Source organism: Sylvia atricapilla, unplaced genomic scaffold, assembly GCF_009819655.1.
Source record: "Sylvia atricapilla isolate bSylAtr1 unplaced genomic scaffold, bSylAtr1.pri scaffold_36_arrow_ctg1, whole genome shotgun sequence".
Taxonomy (NCBI): Eukaryota; Metazoa; Chordata; class Aves; order Passeriformes; family Sylviidae; genus Sylvia; species Sylvia atricapilla.
The window spans coordinates 71,275-95,296 of NW_027077149.1; the positions used below are offsets into that span (position 1 = coordinate 71,275).

At 54.1% G+C, this 24,022-nt stretch overlaps 2 protein-coding genes and 1 pseudogene across 2 annotated transcripts; all 3 read left to right on the forward strand.

The window, feature by feature from the left end:
* Nucleotides 1-1,392: 1,392 nt before the first annotated feature.
* Nucleotides 1,393-5,326, forward strand: LOC136374934 (uncharacterized; annotated as a pseudogene).
* Nucleotides 5,327-7,324: 1,998 nt separating this feature from the next.
* Nucleotides 7,325-11,708, forward strand: LOC136374931 (Fc receptor-like protein 4). Its single transcript, XM_066340305.1, is given in 9 exon segments — nt 7,325-7,355; nt 8,020-8,040; nt 8,129-8,359; nt 8,580-8,846; nt 8,935-9,217; nt 10,551-10,873; nt 10,951-11,037; nt 11,405-11,426; nt 11,516-11,708. Coding segments are annotated over 9 exon segments (1,392 nt in total). The 3' UTR covers nt 11,643-11,708.
* Nucleotides 11,709-20,201: 8,493 nt separating this feature from the next.
* On the forward strand, nt 20,202-23,815 carry LOC136374929 (olfactory receptor 14C36-like). The gene is made up of 2 exons (XM_066340303.1): nt 20,202-20,210; nt 22,874-23,815. Exons 1-2 carry the CDS (start codon nt 20,202-20,204, stop codon nt 23,813-23,815), a joined length of 951 nt encoding a protein of 316 aa, XP_066196400.1.
* Nucleotides 23,816-24,022: the final 207 nt, after the last annotated feature.

The following is a 24,022-nucleotide window of genomic DNA, read 5'->3' on the forward strand; positions in this document are numbered from 1 at the left end:
AGCCTGGGCCCACAGGAACAGCTTGGGCTGGGACAGCTCCAGCAGCAGAGCTGGCAGGGAGGGTGGGAGGCAGTGCTGAGGGAAGCCCTGTTGCAGGGGAGGTGTTGCAGCTGCCAGCCATGCCCTGCAGGGCAGACACTGCCATGAGCAGCATAGCTTTATGTCCCCTCTCAGTCAGCGCAGCCCTCAGTCCAAGGGCTTGGGGCCCTCCGTTCCCTCCTGGGTTGGCAGAGCAGCACCAGAGATGAAGGGCATCTCTCCTGCCATGTGCCCATTCCCTGCTGACCAGGGCCGGGGAGCCACTGTCCTGCACTGCTGCTGCCTGGCAGGGGCCGTGCAGGGCCGGGCAGGGAAAGGCTTTTCCTCAGGGCCCAGCTCTCTCTCTCTTTGCCTTGCCCAGGTACACCTGGCATTGCTGACGGGCTCTCTGGGAATGGCATTTCCAGCTGCAGGCTCAGGCCCAGCCCTTGGGCTCCTCCTGTGCAGGCTGAACACGGCAATAGGGTGTCCCAGCTCCCTCTGCCCCGGGGAGCTCTGGACAGGGCAGGCGTGCAGGCAGGGAATGAGCTGACTCTCCTCCAGCAGTGCCATGGACAGGACACTTGGCGTGTTCTGGGGATGCCATCCAAGCTGTGAGCTGCCTCCAGGGGACACTGGGGGACAGGGGTGTCCTTGGCCAGGAGTGAGTCTGAGACTCTGAGAAAGGCTGAGCCACTTTGCTCTGGAGTGGGTCCCTCTGCTCTCAGCTGTGTCAGGCTGATTTTCAGGAGAACACAGTGACTGCCCTTGATCTCAGGAAGGGCAACTGAGGACAGATGGAGTGACAACACAGCTCCCTTTACTTTTCACTGAGTTCCAGCCAATGCTCTTGTACTGCACACTTCTCTGTTTTCCCTTGGCACAGCAGGAAACCCTCTCAAACTGCCTTTGGCCATCACTTAGTCCCGGACAGGAGATGCTGCCAAGCTCCTCTGTGTTAGGAGCAGTTTGGGCTAAGTCCAACCCCAGGACTGGACCTAGTCCCTGTTCCCACTGCTGCAGAGCAGAGCTGATCCCTCAGTATCCATGGGAAGAGCCCCTGCTCTTCACAGCAACATGAGCCAAACCCCAGCAGAGCTCCAGGCACAGGGCTGGAGGATGTTCCATGTGGCCCTGCGGTGTCACACTGGCCCCTGGGTCACATGAGGCTTCGCAGTTTCACAAAGCACTTTTGGCTCTGTGGGCCCCACTCTGTCTGTTCTGCTGGTGAGCAGGGTCAGCACTTGAGAAAAGGAAAATTGGTTGGCACAGAGCAGCAGGGCTGAGAGAAAGGCTTGGACATTGCTCAGAAACGTCTCCCCTGACTTCTCACTCTGTTCTCCTTGAACAGCTCCCCATTTCCAGAGCCAGCAAATGTCCAACAGCAGCTCCATCAGCCACTTCCTCCTGCTGGCATTGGCAGACACACAGCAGCTGCAGCTCCTGCACTTCTGCCTCTTCCTGGGCATCTCCCTGGCTGCCCTCCTGGGCAACGGCCTTGTCATCAGCGCCTTCACCTGCGGCCACCCCCTGCACAGCCCCATGTTCTTCTTCCTGCTCCTCAACCTGGCCCTCAGCGACCTGGGCTCCATCTGCACCACTGTCCCCAAAACCATGCACAATTCCCTCTGGGACACCAGTGTTAGGATAGGGTTAATAATTTCTGTTACCACAGAAGCTGGGAATAGAGTCTCAGCTTCACTGCAACCAGGTGTTGCTTCCATTGTTCCAACCAAATCAAGTATAACTCTGCCTGGGTAATCGGGTTGGGGGGAGAAGGAGAAGATTGGGACGGCTTGTACATAGAAATGAAGTAGGTCGGGTGAAACTGTACCTAATCATCATAAGATAGATGATCGAATTGTAATGATTGTTAGTAGCTGAACATGATTATTATTTCAAAGTAGAATCGTAAAGAAGATATTTACAAAAATTCATGCTTGGATGTATACAATAGAACAATGGAGGTTTAATGATTAACATGGAGTTATGTAACGGAGGGGTATAATATTGGGGCCTTCTTGGATCCTCGTCAGAGTTGGATTTGGGTTTTTACCCCAGCTCCCAGAGCTCTCATCAATAAAGCACCCATGTAATCAATCCCCCTTGATTATGTGTTTTCCTCGCTAACATTTTGGCGACCCAGGCGGTTTTGGGGTGGGTGAAGCCCCAGCTGCTTTGCCCTGGAGAGAGCCAAGCTGAGGAGTTAAGAAAGAATTTTGCAACTTCACCCAGAGCCCCTAAGGCAAAAGACAAACCTTCTAGTCACAGCGACCTGTCTGGAGACCCACAAGCCCCCTTGGGATCTTATGTAGATCTGTTACAAGTGATGTGTTTTGTACTATTTTCCTCCCTCCCTGGTATCCCATAAAATCCCCTGGGTTTCCTCTGGTTGGCAGAGGTACCTCGTACCTGGACCCCTTTCGCTGGTACCTTTGCAATAAAGTACCACCTGCGGAAATTCCACACGAGACCTCTCTCTCTCTCATCACGGCTGGCTAAAAGAGGGGCAAACTCACAAGGGCAGGAGCTGAGAGCACTGAGCTGAAATCACTGCTCTGCCCTCCTGCTGGGAAGCCCCTCTGCCATCTGAGGAGCGCCCTGACCCCCCAAGAAGCTGTTTCTAGTGAGACATCTTCTGGGTGTGGTTGTGGCTCTCTGGGTCCCAAGTGATGGACCCCTCGACCAGCTGGATGTCCCCTGCACACAGGGACATCCCAGAACATCCCAGTGCAATGAGACCCCTTGTTGCAATGGGGGATCCCTGGTGCATCCCAAGGCCTTTGGGATCCTTGAGACACTCCAGGTGTGACAGGTCCTTCCTGTCCCACAGACTGTCTTGTGCTGCAGCTCCCGGCACTGCTGCTGGTGGAGGGGGACACGGTGACACTGCGCTGCTGGAGCTGGGAAGATGGCACGGTCACTGGAGTACGATTTTACCACGAGGAGAAGGATCTGGGGGGGGCCATCAATGGGACTGAGCTGTCCCTGTCCCCCCTGCAGCTGCACCACAGTGGCAGCTACTGCTGCAGGAGCTGGGTGAGCTTTGGGCCATCACTGTGGTGGGAGATGTCATCACCAGTGACAGTGACAGTACATGGTGAATGTGGGAATGGGGATGGGAAACCCCAACATCTTCCCAGCTTTCCCCCACCAGTGCCTGGGTTCCTCATCCCTCATTTCATCCTTCCCTGGGTCACCCACACCTTCCCATGTCCCTCTTGGGTCCCTCGTCTTTGTCCGGGCCCCTCTCCAGGTCCCCACATCCCTACCTGGCATCCTATACCCCTTCCAAGTTTCCAGCTCCATCTTCTGCTCTCCCTTCCCTACCTGGCTTGCTTTTACCCCTTCCTGCTTCCCTTCAGTCCCACCCTGGGCTCCTCCTACCGCTCTCTGAGCCACCTCACATCCCTCCCTGGGTTCACTTCTCCCTCAATGGGGTCCCCTTCAGCCTCCTCGCACTCCCCTCCTGCTGCTCGCCTTATTTCCCAGCCCTCACAGATCCCCCATCCCATGTGCCCCTGCAGGGGTTCTGCTCTCGGGGGTGTCCCTGTGGGCACAGCCCCGCAGGGGACAGGTGACACTGGGGGACTCCCTGGTGCTGAGCTGAATGGTGGCCAAAGAGACAGGTCCTCTGTCCTTCACCTGGCACTGGGAGGGCTCAGATGCACCACTGGGCACTGACCCTGCCTGGAGCTGCACCACACTGGGGACAAGGACAGCGGCCACTACCAGTGCTGGGCCAGCAACAGGGACAGTTGGCCCAGACCCCCTCACCGCATGTCATGTGAATGGGACCTTCAGGGTGGGGATGACCCCAAGCCCAGCATCCCCCATCCCACACCAGGTCACAGCCTGGTCACTGCAGGTCACAACCCTGAGTGACCGGACGCTCTGGCTGCCCTCACCCACAGCATCCCCAATGGGTGACTGGAAAACACAACCATAAGTCACAGTCCTGGGTGAAAGACTCCTTCTGTCTCCAGGTGCCACCAGGAGCAGACTCCCTCATGTCCCCCATCTGACACTCCCTCCCCCCATTCTCCTGCCCCCACACTGGCTGCCAGCCCCTCCTCCCAGCCTCAGCCCTGTCTCTGTCCCCACAGTGCCCGTGGCCAATGCCACCATCACCCCCGGTCCCCTGTCACACCAGGTGCGTGCAGGTGACCCCGTGACCCTGCACTGCTCTGTGCAGGTGGGCTCAGCCCCTGTCACCTTCATCTGGCTGCACAATGGTCAGGAGGTGGCCCGGGGTCCTGTCCTGGAGCTTGGGGACGTCGATGTGGGACATTCAGGCACCTAGCAGTGCGTGGCCACCAACCAGCTGGACAGCCACCGCATGTTCTGGGCACTCAGCCCCAAACTGGCCCTGGAGGTGACATTGTGGGGACATGGATGCACAGGTGGGCTCACACAGGGTTCCTATGTGGGCCTGAGACCTCTGGGTTCAACCCTGCTCTGTCCATGGCAGTGACACAAATGGAACAGGGCAAAGGAGGGGAACTCACGAGGTCACTTGGACTGCAGAACCTCTGGGGTAACTCTGGTTACCCCAGTGTGTCTCCCTCTATTTCCTGCAGTGGCTGCAGGGGTCCTTGGGTCCCTGTTGTTCCTGGTCCTGCTGATTGGTATCATTGTGGCCTTTCGCTGGTGGCACCACATGGGTAGGTAACAATGGGGGATGGGGGTCCTGGAGAGTGATGGGAAGGCCCCAGAATACAGTGGCCATGGCAGGGCAAGCACAGCCCCTGACTTGGGCAGTGCTGAGTGCTTAGAACCTTTCCTCAGGGCTCTGGGGTATCTGGGGAGGTGTTGCATGGTTGTGCACAGATGTTTGGGGTTCTATCAGGGTTTTTTTGGGGAATTCAGAAGGTCCCCCTCCCTGCCAGGCTCTGGGTTCTGGGGACTCAGGGTGTTGGAAGAAGTGGGATGGTTCAGGGTTTCTGGGGGGCATCAGGGATACTGGGGGGGGCCTGGGGGGAATTGAGAATCTGGTGGTGGTTCAAGATTTCCGTGGGTGGATGGTGGCCCCTGGGACTCCAAAGTCACCTTTCTAGTTTTCCTTTGCAGCTGCCAGGAAGCACCAGGAAAGGTGAGTTCAAGCTCCCGCCATGATACACCTTTTACCCAGACCCCCAGAACCTCACATCCCCTCTTCCACACACCCCCTTATTCCCACAGGGCCTTCCCAGAGCCTCTGGCATCCCCCGGGGAGGATCCTCAGGTGACCTACATGGAGCTGCAGGGGCCACATGGGCAAGCATGGAAACCCAGTGACATCTATGACAATCTACAACAACAGCTGTGACACTCTGGGGACTGGGAACCACTGAAGGGTGACACTGGAGGGTGCTCCCTCCATGGCTCCTGTGGTTGCCCATCCTTCCAAGTGTAGTGGTCATGAGTCAGGGGGAGGCTACACAGGGCACCCAGTGCTCCCCATTTCCTCTCCCAGTACCCACAGAGGCTCCCCCATCCCCTTTCCCAGTACCTGCAGGGGTTGTCCAGCTGTGCGTCTCTGGCTTTGATGAGTGACGGCTGCAGGCTGGCTGGCGTGGCCTGGACTGCAGTGGGCTGGTGCAGCAGGCTCATTGCTGTGGGCAACGTGGGCAATATGGCAGAGGCAGCAGGTGCGTGCAGGAAGTTGTTCCCTGCTCCTGGGCCAAAAATACAGCTTTTTGATGAAACTGACACAAAAGGTGTTTCTTTGTTTAGCTCTGTCAGGCTTTAGGAATGGAATTCTTCAGTTTTGGGCTGCCAGTATGTCTTGGTTTGAAAGACAGGTGTCAAGGAAGTCGGGAACCTCTCTTGGAATGGAAAATGTGACACCCCCCCCCCCCCCCCCATTCTCTCTGAATTATTATAATTTTGAAATTAAGGGGCTTTCAGGCAAAGATATGGGAAGAGGAATAACAGTTCTGTACTAGTATATGTTGTGAGAAACAAATTAATGGACGTTGACTATCACTTGTGTAATGGTTTTGGTTTGTTTTCTTGGTTAATGCACTATTTATGTGGTGGTTTTGTTTGCTGAATTTTGTTTACCAACTGGGAGATAGGATTTTGGGAGAAAAAGGTGAAAGAGGCTTAACTTAAAATAAAAACTGATAGATTTTGTTAATATACACTAAGAAAAAAAAAAAAAAGGAAAATGAGACCTTCAAACACTTTTGTCTTTACTACAAACTGTTTACTTTCTTATTTAACACTGAGAGAAATCTATGATTTTTCAGTTAGTTGCAACCATTTAAACACAATTTTGTATCACTTTGGGAGAGGAGCTTCTCTGGAGTTTATGGAGATACACACTACAAGAAAAGGTTTGGTGGCTCTTAATGTCACAAACCTGCAACCGCCTGGAATTTTGCAGATTCAGTTCAGTTTCCCCTACTTAACAGTTTCTCAAGCTACTTATGGGCTTTTGCATGTTTGGGGTACTGTTTTAAGAACGCTTTTCTAGTACAAAGCAAAGATTCTCTTTTTCTATCTTTAAAATTGTCTCTATCCCAAAAGAAACAGAGCCTTCCTTTTATGCTCAGGAGCTGGGGCGTCAAAATCACTTCTTCTCTAGAAGCATTTTTGCCTCAAAGGCTGAGACCTCCTTATGTTTTCCCAGGAGCTAGGGGCATATTCTATTCAAAATTCTGAATTAATTCTCATTTATATCAGTACTCACAACTTTTTGGCTAGAGCTTGCATTCTTCTAAACAGAATTATGATATTACAAGAAATTTCTCCATAATTTACATCCAGAGAAGTCTGGTCAGAAATGTTTACTTCTTCTATTCCTTTTTCCAATAGTCTTACTTAGTTCTTTCACTGACTTTATCTCAGTGCTGTCCTTCTACATTTCAAATCACTCTGTCTTTCATGGAGGAGAGAAAAAGGTTAATGTCTTTGCCCAGAGTATTTTTTTTCCCTTGTAACTTAAAGGCCACAAGTGATAGTGGAGAAAGAAAAGGGGAGAAGGAGCATGCTCAGGAATGCACCCTATTCCCATGGCACACCAATTCCCCTGGAACCACATCCCTGGGCTGCCCTGCTCCTCTGGAAATCCCTCCTTAGCTCCCCACATCCCTGGAGCCCCCAAGTCCTGGGATGCCCATGTCCCATCAGGTCCCACCATGTCCCAGCGAGTCCCTCTACGTCCCCAGCCTCTCCCCACCCTGCCCCCACCAAGTGCCAACTACACATGAGGACAAGATGTGACCTCAGTTCCTTCCTCTTTAGCCAAAGAGCCGTCAGCCAGGGGACAGGTGGCCACAGAAGTGTGTGACAGCCAGCCTGGATGGCTGGGGACACGTGGATGGCCTGGAAGGTGGCACTTCTCCTGTGGGGTGAGTGCCCCGGGCACGGGTCTGACACGCCGGGGATGGGCCCTGGTGAGGGAGAGACCGGTGGGGAGTGGGCACAGGGGTGTTGCAGAGTCCCCAGATGTCACCAAGGCCAGTAGAGCCAGTGAATGAGGTGGAAGCTGGTGTGACAGGGATTGTGAGGTTGCTGTGGGGACAGGAATGGGAGGACAAGCATAGGGGGACTGAAATCTGGGGGCAAGGATAACATGACAGTCACATTGGGACTGGGGCAGCGGTGGTGACAGGGACAGGAGAACAGGGATGCAGGAAGAGGGACAAAGGGACTAGCCCCCTGCAGGTGGGCCATGAGGACAGGTGCCAAGGGGCTGGTGGATGTGACCTGTGGCTGCCTGGTGTCTCTGTGGTGTCCCCACACTGAGGGTGTTCACGGTGTTCCCATGCCCTATGTCACCCTGAGGTGGTTGCATTAGCCCTGACCCTTGGGTGCCCATGCCACAGGGATGTGGCATTTGGGCAGCTGTGACACAGACAGGTCTGTCCAGACCTGTTGGGGACCATCCCTGAGCGCCTTCTCATGAGAACCACTGTCCCATTGGGAACACTGGGGAAAAACCCCACACGCTGTCCCCCAGGTGCCACTGTTCCTGCAGTGCCACCCCCACCCAGACCTGTCCCTTCTTTCCACCCCAGACCCTCGGCCTCGCTGGTGAGTCCTCAGGGGATGCCATGTCCCCACCCCACTGTCCCCAGCCCCATGGTGGCCCTGGCAGTCTGGTGTCCCTTGTCACCTTCAGGTGCCCAGATCACCCAGCTCCTGTTGGAGCCCCCCTGGAGGCCAGCAGTGCTGTGGGACCGGGTGACACTGAGCTGCCAGGGCTCGGGGACCACCAGTGACACCACCTGGTACAAGGACAGGCAGCGCTGGGGGCAGAATGGACCCGACAACTTCACTGTCACCAAGAGTGGCATCTACACGTGTGACCGACCTGGCAGTGGTCTCAGCCCCCCCGTGAAAGTCTCAGATGGTGAGGGGAGTTTCGGTGTCCAAAACCTGGCACCCACTAGACCCGGGGGGCTCTGGGTAGTCTCCACTGCATGGGTCACCTCCCTGCTCTGGGGACATCCCAGTGCAAGGAGACCCTGTTTGTAGAATTGGGGACCCCATGTGCTCTGGATGTGACCCAATGGGGGATCACAGTGGAAACGGGACCAGCCCCAGTGTGACAGGACCCCCGTGTCTTGCAGACTCCCTGGTGCTGCAGGTGCCGATGTGGCCGCTGCTGGAGGGGGACAGGGTGACACTGCGCTGCCGGGGCCGGCAGAACGTGTTGGTCACTGAGGTGAAATTCTACCATGGGGACGAGAGGGTGGGGTGGTCCCGCCGTGGGACCGAGCTGTCCCTGTCCCCTCGGCAGCTGCACCACAACGGCCGTTACCACTGCAAGTGCCATGTGCACTCTGGGATACATAGTGGGTGGAGGCAGTCAGAGTCAGAGACAATGAGAGTGTACGGTGAGCACCCCACACCTTGCACCTCAGCACCAGCACAGGCCCTACCGTAGGACTCAGGGTCACAGTTCCCCTCCTCTCTCCTTCCCAGAGCTCTTCACGGTGCCGGTGCTGAAGGGTCGGACCAAGCTCACCGAGGGGTCCTCCCTCAATCTCACCTGCCTCAGCAACCCCAGCCCCCTGGAGCCCTGAGCCGCTCTCGTGTACTTCTTCTACCGGGATGGGCTGCGGGTGGGGGGCCCGCAGGTGTCCCCACAGCTCTTGGTGCCCGCCGTGGGGGTCTCCCACTCTGGGAAATACAGTTGCCAGGTGCGGTCCAGTGGGGTGGCCGTGCAGAAGAGCAGCGGCCAGCTCCACGTCACGGTGCACAGTGAGTGTGGGGATGGGCACGGGGAGCCCCCACAGCCCTCCCAGCTCTCCCAGCCTTCCTCAACCCTCTGCATGCCGCCCTGCCTTCCCAGGTGTCTCTCTGGGTCCTCCCATCACCTTTCCTGCTGCCTGCATCCCTCACCAGGTCCCCTCATCCCTCCCTAGCTGCACCTCTCCCTCTCTGAGGTCCCTCTCTTGTCCTCATGTCCCACCATCCCTATCTGTGTTCCCCAAAACCTTCCCTGTGGTTCCCATAAACCCTCTGCATATATCCCCAAGCTCAGTCTCCCAGCCTTACCTCGGGTTCCTTCCAGCCCTTTCACAGCCTCTGCCCCATATCTGGGCCTCTTCTTCCTCACTGGGATCCCCTCATCCCACCCTTATCCTCCCCCTCCCTGAGACCTTCACTTCTCCCTGGTGTTCGCCACTCCTCCCGTGTCCCCAGTCTCTCCTGTGTCCCCCTGCAGGGGTCTGGCTCTCCTGGGTGTCCCTCTGGGTTCAGTCCCCAGGGGGACAGGTGACAATGGGGGACTGAGATGCGTGGACTGGTGCTGAGATGCGTGGTGGCCATGGGGACAGATCCCCTGTTCTTCACCTGGCTCTGGAGGGGCTCAGGGAAACAGCTGGGCACTGGCCTCCAGCTGGAGCTGCAGCATGTTGGGGATGAGGACAGCGGCCACACCAGTGCTGCGCCAGTCATGGGGACAGTGTGGCTGAGAGCCCCACATGGAATGTCACTGTCCTGGGCGAGCAGGACCATTGGGCATGGGGTGATCCCACCCACAGCATCCCCAATTCCACACATTCCCATTCCACCCCAACCCCCCCACACCATCCCCAACCCACCCCAGGTCACAGCCCCCACCACTGGGTGTCACAGGGAACTGGGACCGTCTGGCTCCAGGTGTCCCCACCCAGGACATCCAGGCCACGGATCCCTAATGCCAGCTGTCACATGCCCCACTCCCCATCAGGTCACATTCACCCTACTGAGAGTGACCTTCCCAGGGGAGTGAGACCCTTGGGATTGGGGTGATGTCCCTGTTGATATGCCTCATCAGACCCATCACATCCCCTCCACGCCATTCCATGCTCCGCACGGGGTGACGGCCATCACCACCCATGGACACAGCAGCCTCCATCCCATCCTCACCTCACCCATATCCATCCTCATCCCTCACCCCTCATCCATCACATGCCCTCATCCCACAGCCCACGATGACCTTCACCACCATGGGGTCACTGTCCTGGCTGAAGGACACCCTCTGTCTCCAGATGCCACCACACAGACTTTCTATTCCGCCCCTTCTGGGTGACAGCCCCTCCTCCTCACCTCAGCCCTGTCTCTGTTCCCGCACCGCCCGTGGCCAGTGTCACCATCACCCCCAGTCCCCCGGCACACCAGGTGTGTGTAGGTGACCCCGTGACCCTGCGCTGCTCGGTGAAGGTGGGCTCAGCCCCTGTCAACTTCACTTGGCTGTGTGATTGCAAGGAGTTCACCCATGGCACTGTCCTGGAGCTTGGGGATGTCGATGTGGGACATTCAGGCACCTACCAGTGTGTGGCCACCATCCAGCTGGGACAGGACGGGCACCACGTGTTCCGGGCACTCAGCCCTGAGCTGACCCTGGAGGTGACACCGCAGGAACACTGGAAAAAAAGTGGGGTCACACAGTGTGATTGAGATTGCAGGCCCCTGAAGTGACAAGTGACCCTGACATGCCCCTTTTGTTCCCAGCAGTGGCTACAGGGGTTGGTGTGTCCCTCCTGTTCCTGCTCCTGCTTGTAGGTGTAGCTGTGGGCTGTCACCGGTGGAACAACATGAGTGGGTGACAATGGGGGCAATGGGGGCCTTGGGGCTGTGGAATTTGGGGTGAGGGGTGACACCCAGAGCATCTGACTTGGGCAGTGTTGAGCACTCCGTTCCTTTGCTCAGGGTCCTCAAGGATTTGGGGTCTTGCAGGGATGTTGCAAGACAAGTGATCCTGTCCTGGGGCAATTTGGAAGGTTCCCCTCCCAGCCAGGATTTGGTTTCTGGGGGTTCAGGGGGTCCAGAGCACTGAGGTGGTTCAGGAGTGTTAGGAGTCATCAGGGGTGGTCAGGAATTGAGGGTCTGGTGGTGCTTCAGGATTCCCGCAGGTGCATGGAGGTCCCAGGGACTCCAAAGTCACCTTTCTAGTTTTCCTTTGCAGCTGCCAGGAAGCACCAGGAAAGGTGAGTTCAAGCTCCCGCCATGATACACCTTTTACCCAGACCCCCAGAACCTCACATCCCCTCTTCCACACACCCCCTTATTCCCACAGGGCCTTCCCAGAGCCTCTGGCATCCCCCGGGGAGGATCCTCAGGTGACCTACATGCAGCTGCAGGGGACACACGGGCAAGCATGGGAACCCAGTGACATCTATGACAATCTACAACAACAGCTGTGACACTCTGGGGACCAGGAGGCACTGGGGGGTGACACTGGAGGGTGCTCCCTCCATGGCTCCTGTGGTTGCCCATCCTTCCAAGGGGGTGGTCATGAGTCAGGGGGAGGCTACACAGGGCACCTAGTGCTCCCCATTTCCTCTCCTAGTACCCCCAGGGGCTCCCCCATCCCCTTTCCCAGTACCTGCAGGGGTTCCTCAACTCCCATCTGAGTACTCCAAGTACCCTCAGTAACTTCCCCATTCTCTCCCCACAGTGCTCACTGCACACCCAGGGATTCCCCTTTCCCCATGCCCCCTCCCACTCCTCCTGTCCCATCCCACTGTAAAAGGGGCAGTCAGGAAGGATTCTTTCTGATTGATTTTTTGGATTAAAATGGAGCACAAATGTGGCAATATTATATCTATGAACTGTTTATTGATAAAGAAGGCTAAGTGTCCTTTCTGAAGGGAGATTGGAAGAGAGAGTAGAGAGGGAAAAGGAGAGACAGAGAGAGGAACAGAAGACAGGGACAGTGTTACTCCAAGAACCCCGTGTGCGCTGTTGCCATCACTTGGCAGCTAGAGTGTGCATGCGGTGAGCCCTTGTGGCTTTTGTGAGTGGCTGGGTGGGATTTCCAAGTGGCAGGAGCTGTGTGTCTCTGGCTTTGATGAGTAATGACTGCAGGCTGGATGCCATGGCCTGGACTGCAGTGGGCTGGTGCAGCAGGCTCATTGCTGTGGGCAACGTGGGCAATATGGCAGAGGCAGCAGGTGTGTGCAGGAAGCCTCTGCTCTTTTGGGGAAGTGGCAAAGCACCCGGTTGTGGTTGGCGTGGCAGGCAATGGGAGAGACCCTGGTCGCAGCAGCCACAACTGGGTACAGGCAGCACCCATCCCATTGGGGAAGTGGTGGAGAACGAGTTTGGGGAAGCAGTGGAGCACCAAATCATTGCAAGAATGAGCTTCCTCTTGAAAGCAATGAAGGAGAGAAGAACGGGTTTGGACAGGGAAGAAGGACCACAGGGAGGCAAAGGTGAGGGCAAGGGAGGAAGGACAAACTGACCCTCTGAATGAGCCCCTGATCCCTCCAAGAAATCCAAATCAAAGAGACTCCTGTTATGTCAGTTAACTGCTTTTATTTGCTAAGGCTCCTCCCACAGCCCAATTTTCTGGGCATTTTTTCCTGGGCATTTCTCCCAGGTATTTTTTCGGGCATCCAGGCATCTGTCCTACCAGCCAGTGGGGTGTGTATGTGTGTGTGTGTCACTCACAGCCCACTCATAGAAGCTTTCTCTCCTCTGGTCTGCTGTTACATGAAGCCTCGCTGGGTTCCTCAGGGCTCCCAGTACATGTACAGCCCCCAGAGTATTTTTTTGCCTCATGTATAGCATATGTTGAGACATAAATGAAAAATCAGATTGGTTCCTCTCAACACCCAAAGATATGGGAAGAGGAATAACAGTTCTGTACTAGTATATGTTGTGAGAAACAAGTTAAGGAACGTTAACTTTCCCAGGGTATTGTACGAATTGATATTACATTATTGATCATATTGTTGAATAAATATTGTGATGGTGTTAGTGTTGGGATAGTGATGTGTGCTGTGGAGTGTTTGATCTTCTTGCAGTGGTCTGGTTGCAAGCTTGGTTTTTGAGGGGGTGTTTTTGTGTGTTGCGGTGTGGCTTTTGTGGATTTACATTGGATGGATTGTTGCTGGCCAAGTCTTTGGGACAGGACCTTAAAAGGAGCAGAACTTCATCCAGTCATGGCCCTGAGAACCACAGTGACAAAACTGAGTTGGCACCAAGGAGGGTGACAGGGCCCGAGACTGTGTAAAACCAAAATGAATATGCATCAAGCTGATGCAGCACCAGGGGTCTAAAGGGTGAAGCTACCGTTTTGTGGACGAGCCTTTTACTTTGTGAATTTTTTTTATTGTTCTCAATAAAACTTTTAGAACTCATTCCCACTTGAGGTCTGAGTTGTTAATAACATATATATATGTGGATAACAAGGCAAACAAACAACAACAATGACAGTGACAAACAGAACCAGAAACACGAGAACGGCTGCAGGTGCTTCCCATTCGGTGCAGTTCCGGGCACAGCCAGCAGGGGCGCTGGTGGCTCCCAGCTGGGCAAAGCAGGTGCAATGATTCCGCCGAGGCTGCAGGGGGTGCTGTGGCACCAGCTCGGCTGCCTGTCTGTCTGTCTGTCTCTCTATGGTAATGGCGAGTGAAGCTGGCGCAAGGGGTGGAAAAGCGGCTTCCTTTACAAACTCACGGTGGGGAATTTGTCCTGGTTACCCTCTGGATAGTGAAATGTGCTGTAGCTGGAACCTTGAAAGCAGCAGCAGGAATGGCAGATGTGAGCAGACTCCAGAGTGACAAAACAAAATGTAACAGAAACTCTGCAGCTGCAGCAAGAGCCGTGGGTTGTCTCAGCAGGCACACGGTGCTGGCTTCCACTGTAGCAAAACCAACCAGGGCAAAGGCAGAAGAACTTCGGGGCTGGACAGCAGCAACCTGGCTCCCAAATGCAGCCAGGAGAGGCACCCTCAAAGAAGGACAGGCTCGGGGTTCTGGGTTTTCCTCTGAGGTGCCCGAGGAGTTGGTGAGGGTTCTTCCAGTCAAAGCGGATGTTAATAAGGCTGGAGTTTGACAGCTGCTCTTCCAAGCGAAGGCTCACCCACAGTAAAGAAGAAGCAGTACAGGGCTGGGTTTTGGCAGTGGCAGTGAATTCTCCCTGTGGGAAGTAGTTTGACTGTTCCTTCTGATCCCCATATGGAGAGAGAGCTGGGAGCTGAGCCCAGCCCCTCACACCCAAGCCAAAATCTTGCCCTGTCTCTGCCCTTCCCAAGAGAAAAAACCCATGGGCTGAGAAACTCCAACCAGCTGAAGCCCTTCCCCCATCCTTGGCCACTTCTTTAGTCTCTCTTAGGGATGGTCCTTATTCTCTCTTAGCAACAAATTGGAGAAAACTCCTGGAGAGAAAGAAAACAAGAGGAAAAATCTTGACTTCAGCACACTAAAACCAGGGGCAGCTGCCACTCCCACTCTCCCTCCACATCAGCCCCAGGGCTGGAGATCCCCAGGGCAGGGGAAATGAAGCTCAGGGACAGTGCAGAACTCCTGGCTCCAGGAGATGTCCATCACAGGCTGCCTCTGCCCACCCAGTGCCAGCCCCTCTCCCCAGGCCAGCACAGCAGCCCTGAGCAGGGGAGAGAGGCGCCTGCCCAGAGCTGGTGCCTGCAGCATCAGCTGCCTCTGCATTCCTCCCTGCAGGCAAAGAAATGCTCCCTTGCTCTTCTCCCTGGACATCCTTTCCCCAGCTGAGCGTGCCCTGGCTGGCCGGGCTGGCTTGTCCTGCTGCCCCAGCCCCTGCTCCCCACAGGGCCCTGAGCTGGCACTGCTGCTTGGGACACACCAGGTTCTGCTGCTGTCCATGGCCGGGGCTCAGGGAAGCTGCAGCTCCAGGGGGAAGGTTGCAGAAAGCCTCTGGGCACTGAGGCTGAGAGGGGCACCCCAAGGTATGCAAGTTCTCTGTGTGGGAGCTGAGCTTGTGACACCTTGAACCCTCCCCAGTGCTGGGGCTGCACCTCCAGCTCCAGAGGAGATGAGACAGATGGGAGCAGAGACAAAGAATTCCTGCTGAATCCTTGTCTTTGCTTCTACAGGTGACCTGGAGCCATACGTAGAGGAGGTGTTTTGTGTCAGATCACATGGGCAGAGTGATAAGAACAATATTATTTAGCTGAAAATATGCCACGCATGTTATAAACGGGCCAGGAGACCTGCTCCTTTGAAAAGCCTTTATTAGTCAGCTCTTTCAAGGGGGAACTCGAGGGGTTGCCTGCGCCGTCGCCGCTCCTGTCGCCGTCCTCGCTTCTGTCGCCGCTGACGATCAGGTGTCAGGCGAATCTGCTGCTCTCCCCGCAGCAGAGTCGGGAGTTCCAGCCTCGCAGGAATCCCCAGGAACTCAACTGGGCTCATGTGGTCTAGGGGTGTCACTTCTTCCCAGTCTCTTTGTGGTTATGGCGAGGCGGCTGAAGCAGAATTTAGTCCTTAGGTAGCTGAGGGTCTTCTCGGTGTTGTAGTGTCTCCCTTTTATCTGGATTTTGTGCTGGGTCCCAGCTTTTGGGTCCGCTTGCCGGCAACTGCACTTCGGTTTGGAGCGATGCACCATGGAAGTCCTTGGATTTTCCTATTAGGCGGGAACAGCAGTTCGAGGAGCTGGTGGGGAATGGGGACAGCCTAGCCCGACGGAAGGGGAAGGGAACCCGGGTTTTTAGAGGGGGTATACAACTTGGAATAAGGTTTTGAGGGTACAAATTTTGGTACAAACAGCATAACCTTCTTAACAGGCAGGTTACAACTGGCATAACATTTTAAACAGCATAACTTTCTTAACAAATGACAGATTGTGTCAAAAAAGGGAATTTCTTACATTTCATTCATTTCAACGCATAATACTCAATGAGAGAAAAAAAGGACGTATGTGATCAGAACAACATTTGAGTTCTTCAGAGGATGAGAGACTCATTGATTTTCCAGTAGTCAAACCTGTTCAAATCCATTCCTCAGGGCTTCTTTGAGATGAGAGCTGACCACCAGAGGCCAAGGCCAGCCAGAGCTGCCTATCCTGGAAGCTTTGGTCTGGGAGAACCCTTGCATATAAGGAATTTTTCAAGGGGAGTATCAGTTTTGGCCATGGGCACCTGGAAAGAGGGATAATGCTTTTCCATAGGAAGGAAGGCACAGAGCCCCAGTGCTCCAGGATCTGATGAGAGGCAGCTCTCAGCATTCCATGTTTGGCTGGACTTGTCAGGTGGCCCCTGGGAGGCCAAACCAGCCAGATCTGTTCCATGCTCCCTTGGTTCCATGAGGCCCTGTAGTGTCACAATGTTCTCCTTGCTTCTGAGGTGTCCCAATGGCCCCTTGCTACCATGAGGCCCAGCAGGGTCACTGTGGCCCTTTAGTTCTGCGGGGCCCTGCAGTGTCACCATGGTCTCCATGATTCCCTGGGGCCTTGCAATGTCACAGTGGTCTCCATGGATCCACGGTGTCATGCAGGGTCACAATGGCCCTTTGGTTCCACGAGGCCCTGGAATGCAACAGTGGCCTCTGGGTTCCACAAAGGCCTGCTGCTTCACACTGGCCTCTTGGGACCATGCGGCCCAGCAGTGCCACAGTGATCCCCTTGGTTCCATGAATTCCCACAGTGTAACAATGGTCCCTTGGGTCTCTGAGGCCCTGGAGTGTCACCATGGTCACCACTGGAAGGAAAGCACAGAGCCCCAGTGCTTTAGGGGCTGATGAATGGCAGCCACCAGAGGCCAAGGTCAACCAGACCTGTCTGTCCTGGCACCTTTCATCTGGGAGCAATGGAATAAATATCTTGGATTCTGTATCTCAGATATATAGAATTTTGGGGACAGAATCCTAATTTCAGCCATGAGTGCTGTCATGAGGAGGCCGGTTCATTCCCATAGGAAGGAAAGAACAGAGCCCCAATATGTCCAGGGCAGATCAGAGGACACCACGAGAGGCCAAGGTTGAGCCAGGCCTGTGTATCCTGGCAGCTTTAGTCTGGCAGAAAGCCTTCCATACAGGGAATTCTGGAGAAGTACCAATTTTGGCCATCAGTACCTGGGCAGGAGGGATGGTTCCTTTCCATAGATAGGAAAGCCCAGAGCCCCAGTGTTTCAGGGGCACATGAGAACAGATCCCCAACATGCCGAGGTCAGTTGAGTCAGTCAGGCCAAGCCAACCAAAGCTGTTCTCTGTTCCCTTGGATCCTCTGGCCCCACAGTGTCACAATGATAGTTTCATATTGTAGTCTTCATTCCACAGGGCCCCGCTGTGTCATACTGGCCCCATGCTTCTATTGGGCCTTGTAGCACCACAATTGACCCCCCTTGCTTCCATGCGGCCTTGCCGTGTCACAGGGGTCTCCTTGGTACTGCAGTATCACAATGGACCCTTGGTTCCATGGGGGCCTTGAAGTGTCACTTTGGTCCCTAGGATTCCATGAGGCCCCACTGTGTCACAATGGATCTTTGGTTCCATGAGTCTCACACTATTCCATGAATCCTTAGTTCCATGGGGCCCTGTGGTGTCACATTTGTCTCCTTGGTTCAGTGGTGCCTCACAGTGCCACAATTGGCCTTGGACCCAACAGGGCCTCATGGTGTCACAATGGACTCCTTGGTTCCATGGGGATGCAAAGTGCCACAAGAGCCCTTTGGTTTCACAAGGCCTCCAGGTGTAAAAATGGCCTCTGTGGTTTCCTGTGGCCATGCTGTGTCACAATGGACCTGTGGTTCCGTGATGCCCCACAGTGTTAAAATGCTCTCCTTGGCTCGGCACAAAAGGAATGCCCCCTTGGTCCCTTGGAGCCCAAGAGTGTCACCCTTGGTTGCATGAGGCCCTGCAGTGCCACAATGATCCTTTGGTTCCACAAGGCCCCATGTAACATACTGGTCTCCATTGTTACATGAGGCCACGCTGTCATAAGGGCTGCCTTGGTTCCATGATGCCTGTAGTGTGACAAAGCTCTCCTTGGTTCCATGGTGTCAGTACAGCCCCTTTGTCCCATGGAGCCCCACAGTGTCACTATGGTCCCCTTGATTCCATGAGGCCCTGCTGTGCTACAGTGGCTTCTTGGTTATACAAGGCCCTGCAGTGTCACAATGGCCACTTGGTTCCTATGGGTTCCAAAGGGTCATAATGGTCTCCACTGTTCCATGAGGCCCTACAATATCCCAATGGACCCTTGGTTCCAAAGGGAGCCCGCAGTGTCACAAGGCTGCCTTGGCTGGACAAGACTCTGCAATGTCGTAGTGGCCCCTTGGTTCCATGAGGCAAAGCACAATCAGAATGGCCCCTTTATTCCATGGAGCACCATAGTGTCACTATGCTCCCCTTGGTTCCATAGGGCCTCACAGTGTAACAAGGGACCTTTGGTTCCGTGAGGTTCTTCAGTGTCTCAAAGGCCCCTTGGCTCTATGTGGCCACACTGTGTCACAGTGACAGGTGGTTCCATGAGGCCCCACAGTATTAAAATTGTCTCCTTAGTTCTGTGAAGCCCTACAGAGCCACAATGGATCCCTGGTTCCACGAGGCCTTGCTGTGTCACAATGGACTTTTGGTTCCATGAGCTTTCCCGCTGTCAACAGTGGTCTGAGTCTTGCAGTGTTACCATGGATCCTTTGTTCCAAGAGGTTCCATACCATAACATGGTCACTTTGATTCCAGAAAGTTCTGCAGTGTCACAATAGACCATTGGTTCCCTGCAGTCCCACACTGTCACAGTGACCCCATGGTTCCATGAGCTTCCATACGGTCAGCAACGGTCTCCTTGGTTCCATGGGGCCCCGCTCTGATACAATGGATCTTTAGTTCCATGGGCTTTCACTGCATCTCAATGGAGACTTTGTCCCATGAGGTTCCAAGGTGTCACAGCTGATTGCTTGGTTCTGTGAGCCTCTGCTTGCGAGGGTGCAGTGCTTCTCTTGGGGCTTTCGCCTTCTTTTCTTGGCTAGCTCTGGCACCGGTGTCACAAAAAGGTACGGTTCTGTATTCTGGAATACAGTTATGATCCTGTAGGTTTTTGCCTCAGCAGAAGTGTGAACAATGTGAGAAATAAAGGGATGGAACTCTGGTGAGGGTCTTCAACTGGGTTTTATTAAATTCTCAGGATTCCCTTTCACCGAGGAGTCAGCGCGCCAAAGCCGACTAAACTCATGGGTTTTTACCTTAAATATGGGGATGGGGGAGTGGGGAGGTTACTTGGAACCAATTGAGAATGGGAAGGGAGTGACTCCAAACATAAATGACAACTTATAGGACAAATCAAGAAACAAAGGGGGAAGGGAGACTTGGACCCCTTGACGTCCTCACCAGAATTTTCTAGAGGTCAGGGTCAGGCTTTGAAGTGACAGACAGGACCCAGGCGTCACATGACGATTGATTAATTACAATAATTGGGGTCAACCCTAATGGAGTAAAACATGGGGTACACGGAACAAGCTATTATAAAACAAAGAACAAAAGCATGCAGAAACTTGTTAAAGTCCAAAATGCACCACAATATCTGTTGTCACTAAATGCCCAAAAGATCAGAATAAGACTCCTTAACACTAATTTAGTTTTTATGAAGGCATCATGTATTCAGGCATGAGGTTCTCCATGGGATAAATCCAAACTTTATGTGGGCACATGATTCTACAAGTGTATTGCATAACATACAATCGCTGAATGTGTATTACAGTTTACCCATTTCCATAAAACCCACCTGAACTTCACAGATTCACTCCCTGTTTTTTTCTATCACTGCATTCTTGAGCCAGATGTCTTCTTCTTGTCTTACAACCAACCCCTGGGAAAGCAGGCCTTACATGACTTGTTTGCTAAAATTTCACAGGCATGGTAAAAATTGAATGAACCCTTTTGGTATCAAGCCCAAGGCTCTGTCTGCCCAGGCAGAGGCAGGCAGGACGCAGAGCTGTCAGCAAAGGAAGGGCCGAGCCAGGTGGGGCAGCCGGGGGGTGACGAAAGCCTGCAGGGACAGAGGCACAGGGCATGGACACCGTAGGACAGCCTGGGCTGCACAGGGCACAGGGATGGGCAGCAACTGCAAGGCCCTGACAGAGCCAACTCCTGCAGCCCTTTGGCCATGGCTGCTGGCCCTGAGCCATGAGGAGGAGACAAGTGACCCTTGCAGGCCTGGGGCCTCATTGCCTCCTTGTCCCTGCTCAGCAGCCTGGCAGGGGCCGCCCCATGGTGCTGCCCTTGGCATTGCACATCCCAGTGGCCCGGGAAGAGCCCTGAGCAAGGAGGGAGGGACAGGATGTGCCTTGGCAGGGGTTGGGGCTCAGGCCTTGGCCCTTGGCATTCCTGAAACATATCCAGGTTTGCTGAGCATCAGAGACACCTTTGCCTTCTTTTTCCCCACCTGTCAACATGCCTGCAGTGTCCTGATCTAAGTGATATGAAAATACTTTCTCAGTGGGACTTATTAAAACTTGAAAAAACTTTGGAGTTTTTAATCTGACTTTGAATTCTTGAGAAGTCTTTTGAATGAGGATCTGAGTCTGATGTAAACAGCACCAAAGCTCCGGGAGCATAATTAAAATCCTTGTGCTCTGTCTGTGCTGATGAATTCTGCTGGGGGCTTCTGGCACAGAGGCAGCTCCTGGCAACCAAGAAGAGCTTCAAAAAGACATTTCTCCTGAGGACCAGCTCCTCTCCCAGCCCAGCAGGGCTGAGGGCATTGCCTGCAGGTACCTGAGAGAGGCAAAGCAGACAGAGGCTTAAAGAAACTGGAAGGACAATTCTGAGATTATTCACAGAGAAATCTTCACACATTTTGAAATCTCTGAGCTTCTTCCTGGAGAAATGTTCACCACTTCTGACACAGTAAGTCTCTGGCTGCAGGGATCTCCTAAAGCTGCCCCAGGACAGGACTGACAGCACTGTAAGGATGGCTCTGCTGCCCTTTCTGCTTTGGGGGAGGATGTGCTCCAGAGCGGGGCTGCCCTGGGCACCGACACAGGGACAGGGCAGGACGGCTCCTGCTGCCAGGGACGGCTGCTGGGGCTGGAGCTGGGGCTGCAGCCAGGGCTGCCCAGGGCTGTCATGCAGAGCAGGTGCTGCAGCCCTGAGGGCTCTTGGCCAGGCCAGGGGATCGGCCACCTGCCAGGGGCAGCTCTCAGCCTGCCTGGCAGCTCCCCATGGACTGTGGGCAGAAGTTGGAGTTGGAAGGAGCCACCCCCATCAGGACAGGTTCCTCCTGCTGTGGAGATGGTGCTGCATGGGCAGGGCTGCTCTCAGCTTTCTCCTAAAGGAAAGGGAAAGGGGCTCTCAGGGTTGTCTGTGCCACTGACACTCCTGCACTGTCACCTTGGGCATCAGCAGATCTGCCTCAGAGCTCCCTCAGAAAGTACCTCCTCACCCTCCGCTACCTCCAGACAGCACCAGCAGCACCCTGGCTTGCAGCATCTCTGTTTGTCTGAGCTGCCCTTAAGGGCCTGCTGCCAGGGAGATGGCCCTGGGCAGTGGCCTGTGCTGGGAGGGGTGTGCAGGGCAGAGCTGAGACCCAGGGCTGGGCTGGGCTCTGGGAGCACTGGCAGGGACAAGGCTTGGTGTCCTGGTTTAGGTCAAATTTGGGAGGAAACCTCTGAAGGGGGCTCCTCTGGGGAGCTAACCCAAACCGCCCCTCCTCCAGCAGGTCTAGGGAAAAAAAAATTCCTCAGAGAAAAGTGGAAAAAACTATTTAACAAACAAAATGCCCACGGGCATGAGGGATGGGAAAATTAAGCAACAAAACCTCTCGCTGCTCCAAAGAGGGATAGCAAACTGAGAAGGCTCTCGCCAGAAGTTAGTTTCAGTCTTGCTGGTGCTGCAAAATGCCGAGGTCCAGGCCCCGGTGGGCCCCCAGATGCCGGATCCCAGAGACTTCTCTGAGTTTTCAGTCCAGAGCAGACTTGAACAGTCCCAAGGAAAAGAGAGAAAAACAGTCCAGGAAGCTTCTTTGCCTCAGCTAGCTAAACTAACTAAAAAAAGGGGAAAAAAGCCTCTCCAAAGTATCCGACGAACACACCGTCCTGAGGAAGGAAAAACAGGAATGTGGAGGAGTGAACACTTTTCAAAAACAAACTGTGTGCATCTTCTTCCCTGCTCACCCTCAGAACCACTCTTAAAGGTACAGAACAGACAGAACAGATGATTGGCGATACAGAGGCATCACAGTCAGCCCAGGACACTTGGATAGAGAGAAACAGCTCCCGGAAGGCACTACTCCAGGTAGCAGAGAGCGAGACAAGCCCTGCTTATCCTTTCCATTACAGCAACACAGAAAAAAAAGGGAGAGAAAAGTTTAAGGAAATCAGTTTTGAAATTGCAGCTTTAGGATAGTGTACTTTATTTTTCAAGGAAGTTTCACATGCAATCACTCTGAAACAGAGGGAGGTGGGATGAGGAAATGGAAATTGTAATGGGACCAGCGGTCCAACTGCACTGGGGCACAGGTTCTGTTTTCCCTCTGGGCTCCCCAGTGTTCAGGCTGAGAGCAATGCTGAAGATCAGGCAGTAATTCAGCAGCAGCAGAAACCTGTACTCAAAAAAGTTTAGCAAAGTTCCCTCAAAGTAGGAAAAGTGATTTTAATGGGATTCTAAAAACAATATATAGGATTGACTCACAGAAGATAGTCCCAGCTTGTCAATGTTTTCTTTTAACAGTCCACCATGCCCAGAGTGAAGAAATGTCCAACAGCAGCTCCATCAGCCACTTCCTCCTGCTGCCATTGGCAGACATGCGGCCGCTGCAGCTCCTGCACTTCTGCCTCTTCCTGGCCATCTCCCTGGCTGCCCTCCTGGGCAACGGCCTCGTCATCAGCACCATAGCCTGCGGCCACCACCTGCACAGCCCCATGTTCTTCTTCCTGCTCAACCTGGCCCTCACCGACCTGGGCTCCATCTGCACCACTGTCCCCAAAGCCATGCACAATTCCCTCTGGGACACCAGGACCATCTCCTATGCAGGATGTGCTACTCAGCTATTTATGCTTGTTTTTTTCATCACATCAGAGTTTTATCTCCTGACCATCATGCGATATGACCGCTACATGTCCATCTGCAAACCTCTGCATTACAGGACCCTCCTGGGCAGCAGAGCTTGTGTCTACATGGCAGCAGCTGCCTGGGCCAGTGGCTTTCTCTATGCTCTGCTGCACATAGCCAATACATTTTCCTTGCCCCTGTGCCAGGGCAATGCCCTGGGCCAGTTCTTCTGTGAAGTTCCCCAGATCCTCAAGCTCTCCTGTTCACATTCCAAACTCAGGGAACTTGGGATTGTTGTGGCTGGTGTCACTTTAGCTTTTGGTTGTTTTGTGTTCATTGTTTTCTCCTATGTGCAGATCTTCAGGGCCGTGCTGAGGATCCCCTCTGAGCAGGGACGGCACAAAACCTTTTCCACCTGCCTCCCTCACCTGGCTGTGGTCGCCCTGTTCCTCAGCACTGGCACCTTTGCCTACCTGAAGCCCCCATCCATCTCCTCCCCATCCCTGGATCTGGCCCTGTCAGTTCTGTACTCGGTGGTGCCTCCAGCCCTGAACCCCCTCATCTACAGCCTGAGAAACCAGGAGGTCCGGGATGCAGTGTGGACACTGATGATTGGATGGTTTCAGAAACATTAAACTGCTGAGCAGTTTCTTCAAATCTTTTGTAATAAAAGGCATCTTTGAGAGTTTTTGTTGGGTAGATTATGGCTTTTTTTCCTGTGTTTTGGTTTATCAATACTTTCCACAAAGAAAGGCAATTGTTTATGTCATTTGTCATTTTAAATTCTCTCCACCTTTGCTGTGGCCCCCTGTGTCAATGAGGAGCTGTGCTCTCAATGGCCT